This window comes from Hyperoodon ampullatus (assembly GCF_949752795.1).
Source record: "Hyperoodon ampullatus genome assembly, chromosome: 2".
In the NCBI taxonomy this organism is placed as follows: domain Eukaryota; kingdom Metazoa; phylum Chordata; class Mammalia; order Artiodactyla; family Ziphiidae; genus Hyperoodon; species Hyperoodon ampullatus.
Genome location: NC_136915.1, coordinates 161,782,114 through 161,797,460, shown reverse-complemented (window position 1 = coordinate 161,797,460; position 15,347 = coordinate 161,782,114). Strand labels below are relative to the sequence as shown.

The 15,347-nt window shown below is 37.5% G+C and overlaps 1 protein-coding gene across 1 annotated transcript in view; it reads left to right on the top strand.

Annotated features, from left to right (window-relative positions):
- Window positions 1-13,005, top strand: part of SOAT1 (sterol O-acyltransferase 1) — a gene marked incomplete at both ends in the record, with an annotated part of 48,903 nt that extends 35,898 nt beyond the window's left edge. The window contains 12 exons of the mRNA XM_079696365.1: window positions 1,136-1,195; window positions 2,146-2,253; window positions 3,122-3,404; window positions 4,120-4,198; window positions 4,756-4,837; window positions 5,142-5,187; window positions 6,195-6,324; window positions 7,933-8,030; window positions 9,151-9,249; window positions 10,295-10,430; window positions 11,287-11,432; window positions 12,949-13,005. Coding sequence (XP_079552491.1) covers window positions 1,136-1,195; window positions 2,146-2,253; window positions 3,122-3,404; window positions 4,120-4,198; window positions 4,756-4,837; window positions 5,142-5,187; window positions 6,195-6,324; window positions 7,933-8,030; window positions 9,151-9,249; window positions 10,295-10,430; window positions 11,287-11,432; window positions 12,949-13,005 — 1,324 coding nt within the window. The remainder of the gene's footprint in view (window positions 1-1,135; window positions 1,196-2,145; window positions 2,254-3,121; window positions 3,405-4,119; window positions 4,199-4,755; window positions 4,838-5,141; window positions 5,188-6,194; window positions 6,325-7,932; window positions 8,031-9,150; window positions 9,250-10,294; window positions 10,431-11,286; window positions 11,433-12,948) is intronic.
- Between the last annotated feature and the right edge of the window lie 2,342 nt (window positions 13,006-15,347).

Here is a 15,347-nt window from a genome sequence, read left to right as displayed (position 1 = left end):
CTCTAGCACAGCTCAGTGGTCTCAATGTGGATTGCACTAAAAAAGCCTGGATTCACACCGCACTACCTTTTATTAGCCATGTATTGCTATTTTAAACACTTGAAGGGTGGGTTTCTTCATCTTAATACATGTATTATAACAAACATGCATACCTCATTTAAGACCATGCTGACTTATAAAATAACATAGATAACGCTTGTTGAATGCTTTACATTTAAACCAAACAATGACCCTGTGAGACATAATATAACTGCATGTTACAGGTTAGGAAACAAGCACGAAGCAGTTAAATGTTGTCCAAGATTACACAGTGGGGATTTGAACCCAGTGTCCGTGCTCTTCACTATGTCTCATACTGCCTCTCTATTGTACTCTATACAGTACTTGTAATAAAGTACAGTGCAATTAGTATACGTTATTTTAATTGGTCAGTCATCCAGAGCAGTAGAGGGAAGGCTATCAAAGGCCAGTGTGTGCTAATTTGCCATTTTGTGCTTTCCTTGGTTTTATGCCTCTTTGGTCTCTGTCAGTCTCCTGTTCTGGAGAACTGTTTTGACCAGAATAGCTAAGTATAGCAGAAGTGCTAATGGTACTGCAAGAAGCCCTAAAGAAGGTGATAACGTTAGATGTTAAAATGTGAGGTTTTAGTAACTGGAGGTAATTACCTTTTAGATCAGGAGGCTGTTGGGGATTGTTGGAAGACCTTAGGGAAGGGTATCAGAAACATCAGTGCAGTTTTGGAGGACAGACGAAAAATAGTATGTGAACTGAGTAAAGTATGGCTGGAGGCTTGTCCTTAGGGGTGTTGAGGAGAAGGAAGAGTGGTTGTCAGCGTGTGATGCCAGGAATGCATCTCTATAAGGGCTGGACTGTGGGGTCTTTTTGAGTGCTGCTCTAGTTAGGTTTGTCTGACATCTCTTCCTTCCTAATCAGATATGTCTGCACCTACCTCACAGCAGCGTTCAGAAGGAGCAAATGACAAAACATGCATAAAACCCTAACACAGTACCTGGATCATAGTGAGAAGGCAGTTAATATTATAAGCTGTAGTTGGTAATATTGCTTTTCTAATCCATAGGTTTAAATTTCTTGTAATACTTGAAGTACTCATATTTTAATTTTTTGCTCTTCCCAGAGATCTGAGAGCACCTCCAGAACATGGAAAGATTTTTGTTATAAGGCGATCTCTCTTAGAGTGAGTATTTTTAGTTGCTTTTGTTAATTATTTGAATTTTAAAAAATCAAACTATTCTGATGGTTAGAATCACTGAGTACTCTATGAATGTTTAATAAGTGTGTTCTGTATTCATGTAATACATTGGTTTTTGGGTTTTTTTGTTTTATTTTTGTGATACGCCGGCCTTTCGCTGTTGTGGCCTCTCCCGTTGTGGAGCACAGGCTCTGGACGCGCAGGCTCAGAGGCCATGGCTCACGGGCCCAGCCGCTCCGCGGCATGTGGGATCTTCCCGGACCGGGGCATGAACCCATGTCCCCTGCATCGGCAGGCGGACTCTCAACCACTGCGCCACCAGGGAAGCCCAATACGTTGGTTTTGATACTTCTTTTTGTACATTTGCCGTCTCTTGCTCCTCCTTTCTGAACTTTTGGTTCTGTATCTAGTTTCAAAGGAGGAGTTGGAGGTAAGAATGGTTATTGGTCCTCTGATAAATTCCTTGAAGTTGTGCTGCTAGAACAGAAATTTTCTAATTAGGTAAACCACTTCAAGAGAGTTTCGGTGGTGCTGTCTTCTTGATACATAAATTTTTTTCATCTCTTCTTTGAATAGCCAACTTTGAGACTTGATAGTTTTCTCAGATTTACTTATTTTAGCACCCCGATTGTGTAGATTTTATGGGAAAAACAATAGGCAATGTAAATTAATTGTGGCAACTTCATTTGTGAACTGAAAATTAAAGGTGCATTTTGAGTAGGTAATGAATATTTCTTTTGAAATGCTGAGTTGATTATTTATCATTGATTTCTTCATTAGAATACGGATATTCATGAGTAGTGTTCTGTAATTACTGTTTGAGATGTTTTTGGAGTATGGATTAAGCATCTTCTGAACTGCTTTGAAGTAAAGTCTTTAATATATGGTGTTTTAAAATTAAATATCGATGAATTTTATATGAACTACATTTACAGTGAGCTGTTTGAGGTGGACCACATCAGAACGATATATCACATGTTCATTGCCCTCCTCATTCTCTTCATTCTCAGCACACTTGTAGTAGATTACATTGATGAAGGAAGGTAAGACAGTATACCTGTTTGCTTAGTTGATGCATGGGGTGTTGGGAGTTTTCACTATATTTAAATTTTGAAAAAAGATGATTTGGTTAAATTGCTTCAGAAAATCCCAAAGCAGCTGATTTGAGGGTGAGAGTTCTCTCTCCTGAAAAGTACAACTAAAAAGAATATTAGAAGTTTTATGACTTTTATTTTTAAAATGGTCTATTTTAATAGACCATCTTAGTAGTTTCTAGGTAGTTTTCCTAAATGAGAGAATATTGTATATATGACTTACCAATTTTTCTGCTATGGTATGCATTTTAGGTTGTTTCTAAAAATAAGTAGTTATTGGAATTTTAACGTTTGAAAAACATTTTTAATATAAAAATCAAATTATAACCAAAAATGACAGTGTGATAATCATACATTGAATTATGTGCTTTATTAGTAAATTAAAATTTGATATAATCATAATAGTATATTAGATTTTCAAATTGTACTATTTCATTCTGCAAAATCATCTTTTGTACATAAATGATTGCTATTTAAATATTTTAAGTATTTACTTTGCCATAGCATATTTTAGAGTTTAAAATGTATTAATGTGAGAATCTAATCTTTGAGAAATTCAGAGTCTTGTTATCCTAGGTTAGTAGTTTAGGTATCTTATGTTCAAAGACCATATTATCCTAGAGCTTTTAGAAAATAGATAAATAAGTTGTGAAGCTGAGGCTTAGGAGCACAAGTGTTAGATCCATGACTTATGTGTATTAGTGTTGTTGTGTCTCCTAAAGTTGAAAGTTTTGGGTCTGAAAGTTTTTAATTTTATAAATCAGTGCTTATTAAAAATCCACTTCTGTGTTCTTTCTCTGTGCTTTTTTTCCCCCAGGCTAGTGCTTGAGTTCAATCTCATGTCTTACGCTTTTGGCAAACTTACTGTTGCTATGTGGACGTGGTGCACCATGTTCTTATGTACACTTACAGTTCCCTATTTCCTGTTTCAACACTGGGCCAGAGGCTATCACAGGAGTTCTCATCCAGTAGTCCATTCTCTCTTGCATTGCTTCCTTTTTGTGGTCTTCCAGATTGGAGTTTTAGGTTTGGGACCACTTTATGTTGTATTAGTGTATACACTACCACCAGCTTCCCGATTCATTGTCATACTCGAACAGGTAAGGTTTTGAGTGTTGCTCAATACAATGCTATGCTTAGTTAGTAATAATAATAATAACAATAATTGTTATTTTTTGTTGTATTAGTTGGATAAATTTTCATATCTGGTTCTTTATGCTATTATCTATAAAATTAAAGTGTTAAACTACATCATCTTGTCTTTTAAAATTCGTTCTAGCTTCAGTGTTCTCTGATTCTTGATAATTGAAATAAATTACATTGAACTGTTCTGGATGAATTCAAATTTTGTTCTTGAACACTTTTTGTAGACGCCATCTAAAATATAAAATATTTTTGTAATTAAAAACTCTACTTTTGAAGTGTCAGATTCATTGTTTTGTCATATAGCCATCTAAAAGATTTATTTTGTTTGTACGCCCTTCAGAATTTTCTGACTTTTATTGGCTGTCTGTAATGCTCTGTTTGACTGATGGAAAGGACCGTTTCAGGAGACCTTCTTTGAACAGGCTTTTAATTTCTTAATTTATAATAGACCTGTAACAGATGGTGCTGTTAGTTGCAAAATAATTTGAGAAATAACATGTCTCTCTTTAGAGTTTGTTTTTCATTTGTTTTAGTCCATAAAAGTGAGTTTGAGTTGGTATGTACAAAATTAAGTTCTTTGTGTGTCTATAACCTAGTGCTGTTCTGCGGTTGCTTATAAGAGACAAGACAATAAAAGAAAATTCATCTTTTTTCCCCCCTCCTTTGTAGATTCGTTTGATAATGAAGGCCCACTCATTTGTCAGAGAGAATGTGCCTCGGGTACTCAGTTCAGCCAAGGAGAAATCAAGTATGTAATTCCATAAGTCAAAGGATTATTCACAGGGTATTTCAACCTTTGGTGTTTACTGGGATGGCTAATTACATTCTGTAGACATTTATGTTTGATTTTAAATACAAGGATCCAAAAAAAAAGAAACCTGTTGGGAGGGGAGGGAAAAAAATGTATGTATGATCTGGAACACCTTCTCACTGTTTGCTGATTGTTCCTGTTTTACCTTTGGTCCCCAAAATTTAAAACATTGATCATTAGACTATTGCAACTGTTGCATTATTTGTGTAGAATGTTAATAGAGTCGTTACACCCCATGTGCTTACTTTTCTTGAATTGCTGCTTCAAACTCTAGAAGTTATGTCTAAGTCACAGGAGTAACTTAGTTTAGAGGGATTGGTAATATTCAATTAATTTAGGAATAAGAAGTCATCATTTTGGGAGAGCAGGAAGAAACAACATGAGCTAAGGAGAGGTAGCTTTTTGTCTTCCCTATTCTGTGCTTATTTTCCTCTTTCAGTTTTGCTGAAAGAAATTGAAGAGCCTCCAGTCTAAGCATAGTTTTCCTTTTCCAGGCACTGTTCCAGTACCCACAGTCAACCAGTACTTGTACTTCTTATTTGCTCCTACCCTCATCTACCGTGACAACTATCCCAGGTAATGGCATTATGAAGCAGAAATGGGGTAGCACCAGGAGTGTGCCAGGAAGGAGGTGGGGTAGGTAGACCAGTTCATGTAGGGCTACAGAGCAGTTAGAATGGGTTTTAATTTTCTTGCTGGCGTGGGAAACCCCATATCGTGATTCTAGCAATCTGATTTGATTTCAGTCATTCTTGACGGAATTGTACTAGTATTTCCTATGTCAAAAATGATGTTCTGCATGGGAAGATACTGTGAGGACCTTTTTAAAAGTTCATTTATTTACTTTATTTAGAAAGTAATTTTGTTTCTTCTGTTCTAGGACTCCCACTGTAAGATGGGGTTATGTGGCTATGCAGTTTGCACAGGTAAATTTTTAAGTGCCTAAGGTTTGTTGGCTGGTGGGAGATGGGGATTTGAATATAATAGTAATTTAATATATTTAAAGTGTTGTTTAATTCATGTCTCCTGGGAGCTCTAGAACTCTTTTATTTATTTATTTATTATTTATTATTTATTTTTGGCTGTGTTGGGTCTTCGTTTCTGTGCGAGGGCTTTCTCTAGTTGCGGCGAGTGGGGGCCACTCTTCATCGCGATGTACGGGCCTCTCACTATCGCGGCCTCTCTTGTTGCGGAGCACAGGCTGCAGACGCGCAGGCTCAGTAGTTGTGGCTCACAGGCCTAGTTGCTCCATGGCATGTGGGATCTTCCCAGACCAGGGCTCGAACCCGTGTCCCCTGCATCGGCAGGCAGATTCTCAACCACTGAGCCACCAGGGAAGCCCTAGAACTCTTATTGAAGTCCTTAAACTATTCCCAGTTCAGTAAATGGTGTTTGCTTTGCCAATACATCAAAACTAATTTTCTACAATTTAAAAAAAAATTTTTTTTAAGTAAAATAATTCCGTTTGGTTACTTCAGTATGCATCTACATTAAATTCCCCCTCCCTTTCTGTTTTTTATTTTATTTTTGGATGTATATCTGTGTGGATGTGGTCTGACACTCCCTCAACCCCTTATCAGAATCATAAATCCCAGAAGATCCCATTTTAAAATCTTGTGTCAATCAAATACCCATTTATGAAATAGGTTCTTTTGTTATGAGTTTCATGTAGCAGGAAAAAGAGATTCCAGAGTCTGATCTTTTAAAAATGCCATTTGGTAAAGGGTTGGGAATAGGTATGGTAGAAATTAGGCTTGAGTACTATCTCTGAAGGATTACAGTTTGGCAATCTTATATACTAGTGTTAAATGGAATATATATGTAAACGTTAGTTTACAGGTCACATATATATGTTCTTTTGAAGGAAAAAAAATCACTTTTCATCTTTCCTGATCAAGCTCTCTTTATTATAATTTTCTTTTTTATGTTCCAGGTTTTTGGTTGCTTTTTTTATGTGTACTACATCTTTGAAAGGCTCTGCACCCCCTTGTTTCGGAATATCAAACAGGAGCCCTTCAGCGCTCGTGTTCTGGTCTTATGTATATTTAACTCCATCTTGCCAGGTAACATGGGTACTGGTTAATTTGGCTATTCATAAAGTTGCAAGGAAAATAGAAAGCCATTGCATGTGAGCACCTTTGATTTACCTGCTTTTTGCTATAAACTCATCTACGCGTCTATACCCATCTTTAACCTCTTCCCATCTATCTGACAGATGAAGCATCCTTCCAGTCCCTGGCCAATCTTTCCATTTGTCTTCTTTCACTCAAGTTTTGCTTTCTCTGACTGTGGATAGTCTGTATTCATGCTTTATCTTCCCGTTCACTATTTAGTCACTGTAATCTTGCTCCTAATGTGACCAGGCCATTGAAATGGCCTTTATTAAAATCTCTAATCTCCTCCAGTAGTTGATTTAGCCCTTATTCTGTTTGATCTCCATGAAGCATTGGGTGCTGTTGACCACATTTTGAAGTCTGTTTTGCCACTCTCTTATTCTTCTGTCTTTCTGGCCATACCATACATAGCAGTGAACCAGACATACATACTCTTTATTCTCTGGAAGCTTGCCGTTTCATTATATTTACAGTTTCCTTTACTTACTCTTTCTCTTTTCTCTACCCATTAAATGTTGGTATTGTTTTCTGCCATCACGTTCTTTCTTCTTCTCCCTCTCTCCCAGACATCTGCTAGTAATCCTCCCTGATTGCCCCTCAAGATTTACTCCAATAAATTCTTTTATCTGTCCCTCTGACGGGATATGTTACATATGTGTGTCTTCCTCACTAAGCTGCAAATTCCATAAGCTCAAGGATTGTGTCTTATAGCCAGTCATAGTCTCTCCTACATTGTCTTATACATAGTAGACTAATATTTTTTGAAAAAACAAGTGAATAAAAAGGATGGGCATGTAAATGGGTATTTTAAAATATAGTGCAATATATAATATACTAAGGTGCTGTTGAACTTTGTCTCGTAGTGGAGATGACATTTAACATTGGGTATTGAAAAATAAATAGGCGTTTGCCGGGCAGAGAGGTGGTGGAAAGTTGCTTCCAGGTAGTGGGATGGATTCAAAGGCATGGAGTATTTTGGAATGGCAGAAGTTCAGTTGCGGATGATGTTTGCTACATTGGGAGTAGAGGCAGAGATAAGTTAACCTTGTCACTATTGACATTTTGGGCTGGATATTTCTTTGTTTGGGGGGCTGTCACATGCATTGTAGGATATTAGCCACATCCTGCCCTCTAACAACTAGATATCATAGCAGAAGGCCCACTTCTTGAATTGTGATAACCAAAAATGTCTCCAGAATTGCCAACCATCTCCTGGGGGCAAAATCTCTCCCAGTTTTAAACAGCTGGTTTAGAGGAATACACAGCCAGATTTTAAAGGGCTTTTACTACCAAGTTAAGCCATACATCTAGGCATTTCCATTAAAAACAGACTGGGTCATTTTTGTCTATAAAACTCACTTGGAAGAAAGTTATTTCTTTATTAGGTTAAAATAATTAACTTTCAAAATACACTGTATCATTTCTGGAATGGGTAAGCTGGAATAATAGCTTTTATTTTACAAAATAATTCCAGCTAAGCAAATGACGACATACAATTAACTGATTGATATGTGAGCTATTTGGAAAGAGTCTTAATATTGTTCATCTTATTTTTAGCTGTGCTGATACTGTTCCTTAGTTTTTTTGCCTTTTTGCACTGCTGGCTCAATGCCTTTGCTGAGATGTTACGCTTTGGTGACAGGATGTTTTATAAGGTAATGTGTACTTGGACTCATCTTCCTTTTCACATTTTATTTGTGTACTCATTGTTAAGTATTTGAGCGTTGTTGGCTACTACCTTTTTAACATAAATGTTGTGAAATCGTTTTCTTCCACAGGTTTTACCAATATTAAGTCTGAAATTCTATTACTGATTTAAGTGGCGTAGTCTTGTCTTTTCTTCTCCCTCTAAATCTGCTCCCTTAGTACCGCATTTGGTTCCTGCTGGATCCTGTATTGGTGATCACAGTGGGAAAGCAGGTGTCCAGAGGGCATTCTGAGACTTTGCTGACTTTTTATTCATTTGAAATCGGCTGTCTGGTGCTGTAGGAGTGATCTCAGCAAATTTTTCTATTTAAGACTGTTGAACAGTTCATGAAGGAAATAACTTTTCCCTGCTTTATTTTGAAAGGCATTAATTCTGCTTCAAATAGTATTCTTACACTTCCAAAGTTGGAATTAAGTTGTAGAGTAGAGGCAGAGTGGTTCACAGTGTTCTGTAATCCCGCCTAAAGCCCTCTAGAATTTTGTCTGTCTGTTCATGTTTTGGCAACACTCCAAGCCTACCCCTCCTTTCTCAAAGAACCAGCGAGTTCGGGTTGCAAATTTTATATGTCTTATTCCATTGGTCTGATCTTAGAGTAAGAAACAGGATATCTATAAAGGAGCACCAGGACTTGGAGGTAGCCACCATCTCACTCGTGGTACAACTTAAATTTTGCTGTCTATGACACCAGCAAACTGCTCTTGAGGGTTATCACACTATCTAAGTCTGTGTGACCTTAGAATTCTCTCATTGTGTTTTAGCAAGGTAAGGGGGATTTACTGATTGTTATTTAGATGACCATTAGATTTAATGATTATGTTTTGTATCTCCCATCATAACTTATGTGATAAAGAGATAGTGAACATGGGAACTTAATCATCCATAGAACTAGGGTTAATGTCACATTGAACACTAATAACCAAAATGCCTTTGAAGATTTTTCTGACATCAGTGTATGGACTAACAATTTATCATAACACACTCTAGGTGTTATATTATGTGTGTATATTCTCTGGGAGTAGGTTTTGCTTTAGTTCTGTGTATATGTATACCTTTGCTTTTTTCCTTAGGATTGGTGGAACTCCACATCATACTCTAACTATTACAGGACCTGGAATGTGGTGGTCCATGACTGGCTATATTACTACGCTTACAAGGACTTTCTCTGGGTAAGCAGCAAGATTTAGTTAATGTTGTTTAAGAAATGGAGATTCTTTTCCAGAAAGTATTACTATTGTGCAGCTGGAGGAAGTTATACTTAGTTGTCTTCAATTCTCTTGTGAGCCATTAATGTCTTAAGAAACCTTCTGCTTTGAATAGCACTGTTTAGAGACCAGTATCTACAGTTACTAGGACTAAGACCATGTTTCTGCTCTGGATTTTTATTTTACATGACTACAAAGTAAGAATGCGTGCAGGCGTTTGGAGAAGTTGAAATGATCCACCAGTAATGGATCATTTTGTTGGAGTCTCATTGCCAGCAAATAATCTCCCCTAGCTTTTTCCATTTGTTTTTTTGTTTTTCTTCCTTTGTTAGAAGTGGAGAAACCACCTATGTTCGGATTTACAACTCTCCGATATAGATTATTAATATATGTCTTTGAGACATTCTTTAGAACATAACTTATTTAGACTGAAGAAACCTAGTCTTGAGTCTCATGGTTGATTAACGTTGGTATCTCTGGATTGCAGGTTTGAATTGTTAAATAAGGGCACTATTTGGCTAAATGACAGTGTGTTGTGGTGCAAATAGCACAGTATTCGAATGTTCTTTCATTTATAAATGTAATTTGACTTATGGATGAGGCAAGTCCCTTGTTTTTAAATCTTAGTTTTGTTACGTGTAAAAATGGTACCTGCCCAATCTACCGTACAATGCTACTCTAGATTTGATGTGTCCGTTTATAAATGAAATCTATGTTTTGTCAACCATAGTGAGTTACAAATATAAGTTATTAATGTTTTTGAAAATATGCTCGATCTTTCAACATTAATGGTTTTGAAAATGCGTCATTTAGTAAAGTAAGGATTTTTAAGCATAGATGTTTTTGTCATTATTTTAGTACATTGGATTACTCCAAGTAGACTTAGAAAATCAAATATAAATATAATTAAATAGGTGCCTTTAGTGTGTGTTAATTATAAGTCTTATGTAGTTCATGTTTAATTACTTACTTTCTGAAAATTGCCTCTAATATTTTCCTTTTACCCTAGTTTTTCACAAAGAAGTTCAGGTCAGCTGCCATGTTAGCTGTCTTTGCTGTGTCTGCTGTAGTGCACGAATATGCCTTGGCTGTTTGCTTGAACTTTTTCTATCCAGTGCTTTTCGTGCTCTTCATGTTCTTTGGAAGTAAGTATCTTGGCATCCCGTGAGTACTGAGTATTATGCTAAAAGAGAAATTTAGAAAATAAAATATAAAATCAATGTAGAAAACTAGATAGTAAATAGTAATACCATTTCAAGGCAGTGTTTGTTTATCAGATGGTAAGAACATTAATTTTGAGTAATTATGTACAACTCTGTTGCAGGATGCTTACACTTTGATGTAGAGAAATGAACTAAATACGCTCTTGAAGACTATTGATAGCACTGACTTGGTAACTCATAAAAACTATAAACAACCTCGCCATTCTTTTTGTTGTTGTTGTTGTTGTTGTTGTTTTTGCGGTACGCGGGCCTCTCACTGTTGTGGCCTCTCCTGTTGCGGACGGAGCACAGGCTCCCGACGCGCAGGCCCAGCGGCCATGGCTCACGGGCCCAGCTGCTCCGCGGCATGTGGGATCTTCCTGGACCGGGGCAAGAACCCATGTCCCCTGCATCAGCAGGCGGACTCTCAACCACTGCGCCACCAGGGAAGCCCAACCTCGCCATTCTTAAACTCTGTTCAGTGTTCACCCTCTGAAGAAAACTAACCCTTCTTTGGGTGGGGTGGAGAGGGACAAGTTAGAATATGAATGCGTCCATGAAATATGTTTTCACCTGTTCTGAATACTGACTGATTTCCAAATAATCACTGATTAATAAATTTCAACAGTGAAGCTTCATTTGTACTTATGGGACCAATGGCCAGCATAGAACGTGTATATACACAGTTGATGCTGTTTATGATAACTAAATGATTGTAGCAGATATCCGAGACCCCTCATCTCCTGGTAGATTTTGTTTTGATGACTATGTATATTTTTTGTTGTTTTCCTAACTTTAGTGGCTTTCAACTTCATTGCCAATGATAGTCGGAAAAGGCCAATTTGGAATGTTCTGATGTGGACTTCCCTTTTCGCGGGCAATGGAGTCCTCCTGTGCTTTTATTCTCAAGAGTGGTATGCACGTCAACACTGCCCCTTGAAAAATGTGAGTCATCAGTCAGGCTGGAGTGGTGAGGTAACCTATTTGTCCCCTGATTGTGAGGGTTGGTGGGCAGTGTTAAGGGGAAGGGAGTAGTGGAGACGGTGATAAATTAATGTTAATGGGAGGGAAATGTGGAGTAAAAGCAGTAACTTATCTTACTACACTGTCCTTGAACTTTTTCTTTTCTTTGGTTTTCTTCCCATTGAACTCTCCTAGTTCTTGGATCTCTCTCTCTTTTTTTTCTCTTTATCTGATTTTTCTTTAGCTCCTTCTAATATTCTTCCTGTGCCCTGAAAATGTAGGTCTTCTCCAAGGTTTTCCCAGTGGCATGTGTATCCACCCCCAACCCCAAATATGCATCTTTTACCTCTTCCTTCCCGAAGTAATAAACTCTATAAAAATGTCCAGCTAGACTCATATGCCTAGGAGCCCATTTCCCTTTTTTTTGTTGTTGTTTTCTTGTTTGTAATTTTGTAAGAGTCTCATTCTTAGAGCTTTAGTTTTCGGCTGCTTATAGAAAACTCCCAAATATTTGGGGTGGGGGGGCTTCTTGATACATCTGCTTGGGTATTTCTCACGGATACGTGTAACTGAAGATGTTCAAAATCAAATTAATCAGTTTCCCTCCCAAAGCTTCTACTGTCCACCCTGATTTTGCTATGCTGCCCTCACATCCCCTCCTTATTTCCTATGAGTCCCCTTTGTGCATTTGAACTAACTGCTCTGGACTCTGGACTCTGTCTCTGGTCACTCTGCTCTTTGCACTCAGATTTCACCTGTCAGATTTTATCAAGATCTGATTTGGATGCAGTGTCGTCCATGAAGCTTATTTATTTATTTGTTTGGTTGGTTGCGCTGGGTCTTAGTTGCGGCTCGCCGGCTCCTTAGTTGTGGCACATGGGCTCCTTGCTTGTGGCATGCGAACTCTTAGTTTCGGCATGCATGTGGGATCTAGTTCCCTGACCAGGGATCGAACCCAGGCCTCCTGCGTGGAGTCTTAACCACTGTACCACCAGGGAAGTCCCCACGAAGCTTTTCAAAATTCCTGCTCTAGTCTCTTTTCTATTTCTGAGCTTTCATAGTATTTCATCTGTTCCTCATTTAGATAATTCAGTAATTTAAGCTTTGTATTATAGTAATTTGTGTATATTATCATCCTTAACCTACCACCATTTAGATTTTGGGCTACTAAAAATAGGACTGTGCTAAAACAAAATGCAAGATACAGAAAAAAGGTAGTGCCTCTTTAGAATTTGGTCAGGAGTCCATGCAGTTGTGTAGAGTTTACTGGACTTAGCTTCATGTAAAGTTTCTAAATCAAGTAAATCTGTGCTATAGATAAAAATGATGAACATCTTTTGAATTAGTGAGCTGCTTATAGCTTGAAGGTTACTGAAATGCTGGGAGGCATTTTAGAGATGTGCCATGTGTAACATCAACACCCCCTATCTACCTCATATCTCATACATACAATGCACACAAATAAGCTACTCTTCCATTCTTTTTTTTCCCCTCAAAGCCCACATTTCTGGATTATATCCGGCCACGTTCCTGGACTTGTCGTTACGTGTTTTAGAAGCTTGGACTTTGTTTCCTTCCTTGACTGAAGATTGGGTATTCTACCTGATTTGGGGCCAGCATCTGTTTCCAGCCATTACTGAAGTTATCTGTGTTATTTGGACCACTCCAGGCTTTACAGATGGCTCACTCCATTACTAGGTCACCTGAAGCTGAGCTGTTAGAAGTTTCCTGGAAGCTTGTACACTTTTAAGCAGTTCTGAATTTTTTCCTTTTTGGGAGAAGGGAGACTTGTAGCTGATATAATGACAGATTTTTGCTAGGTCATATCAGCTTAAACCTCAGAAATTCTGTTTTGTTTCTTGATTGCATCTAATTAGAGACTAAACATCATGTTTTCTTGGCCACTGAATTAGCCAAAACATTGATGAAGAAATCATTTAAGTACCCCTGGCTTAGAAATTTTTTCATGTGCATTGTTGGAATGTGTGCTAATTAACCATGCAATTGGGAAAGAAAATAATGTGGAATGTTTTGCTGTTTCTAGTAGAGAGAAAATATCTATTTTTCCAAAGATAATCTTGTTATATATCCTAATTTGTATTTTTTTTAAAGTTCAGTTCTATTTTTATCTTGTTTTTGCTATACAGTGTAGGTCATATCTGTGAAGCAAAATTATCCCTTTCACCTTGAATTCTTGAGTTTGCATCCATAATATTATATATTGGGGGACAGAAGTAGGAAGGGAAAAAGAAGTGGCACAGGACAAAGAAAGATATTTCCTCTTTTAACTTCTAAAGTAATTTTTAAAAAGAACTTGCAGAGTCAGTCCTGTGTTTAAATTATTTTATTGTGGAACTTATGTGGAAGGTAACTTTTGTTGTTTAAACTTTCAGGTAATAACTTCTTTGAAGTTATTTAGAAGTAACCTTTGGTACAGTTATTTTATCTAATAAATACTGACGTGAATTATTTTTCAGACTAGTAAGTCTGTAACATAAGTATTAATCACCACCATTAATATTAAAGGGAATATTAAAGATCCAGAAGCTGGCTTCTGCATTTGCTCAATTATTATACTTTTAATGGTAGTGTGCTTTAGTTGCAATAAATTAATAGGTGATCATTTTCAAGAAAATATACTTTATTGTGTGATGTTCCATGTTATCAGATGCCTATAGCTAATACAGTGTGGTGTGTAGGAATTATTTTGGTTGTTTGAATGACATATGATTATGTTGGTAAAGACTGAGCTTTGGAAGGGTTTTTGAAGACCATGTAGGTTCAACCCAAAGAAGGGAGACTTATGAATTACCCAAAATTTGAGAAGCAGCCAACTTGGGAAACTATCTTGGTATTCTAGCAGCCCTACTGCTATCCAGAAAGTTTTGAGAAATCTTTTTCAAATTGTTTTCAAAAAGTTAGTTTGAATCTCCAAGAAGGTAAGTAGAGTTTCTTAATAGTCACAACTTAATTTGTACCGCAAGTTCTCAGCTAAGTTTCCCATACCTTTGGTCCAGTTGAGTTTAGGCAAATCCAACCTCAACAGACAAAAGTGTACCTCAAAGAAGGTTATTTTTAAAAGGGTATTCCAGGACTTCCCTCGTGGCACAGTGGTTAAGACTCCGCCTGCCAATGCAGGGGACAAGGGTTCGAGCCCTGGTCCAGGAAGATCCCACATGCCACGGAGCAACTAAGTCCGTGCGCCACAACTACTGAGCCTGTGCTCTAGAGCCCAGAGCCACAACTACTGAGTCCGCGTGCCACAACCACTGAAGCCCGCGTGCCACAACTACTGAAACCCGCACGCCTAGAGCCTGTGCTCCACAACAAGAGAAGCCACCACAGTGAGAAGCCCGCACACCACAACCAAGAGTAGCCCCCGCTTGCTGCAACTAGAGAAAGCTCACGCACAGCAACAAAGACCCAATGCAGCCAAAAATAAAATAATAAATAAATAAATAAATATTTTTTAAAAAAGAAAAGTAATGAGTTTAAAATTTCTTTCCTGTAAAGTATTAATGATAGTAATCATTAGTTTGGGTGTGTTATCTAAGAGAACAACTAAGATCTCTAACTTTGTCATAAATTTGTTAGAAGCTCTTATTCTCAATTCTGGGTAGTGAGGAAAAATGGAGGGGTTTTTTGTTTGTTTTTGGTGGATTAATTACTGCAATTGCCTAGGTAAAGTTGCTTCCTCATATTAGAGCTTAATTAGAAAATTGAGGCTGCTTTTACCCCTCTTGGTAACCACAACATTTGGAAGCAAAAGGAGTAGTGGAAATGATTTTTCCGTTTTCAATAGTTACAGGGTGAAAGTAGATGATATTTGCAGGTTAAGAAAGTACAGTGTGTAAAGTAAGTGTTCTATATTTGCATACACAGATTATGTTGTAGAAG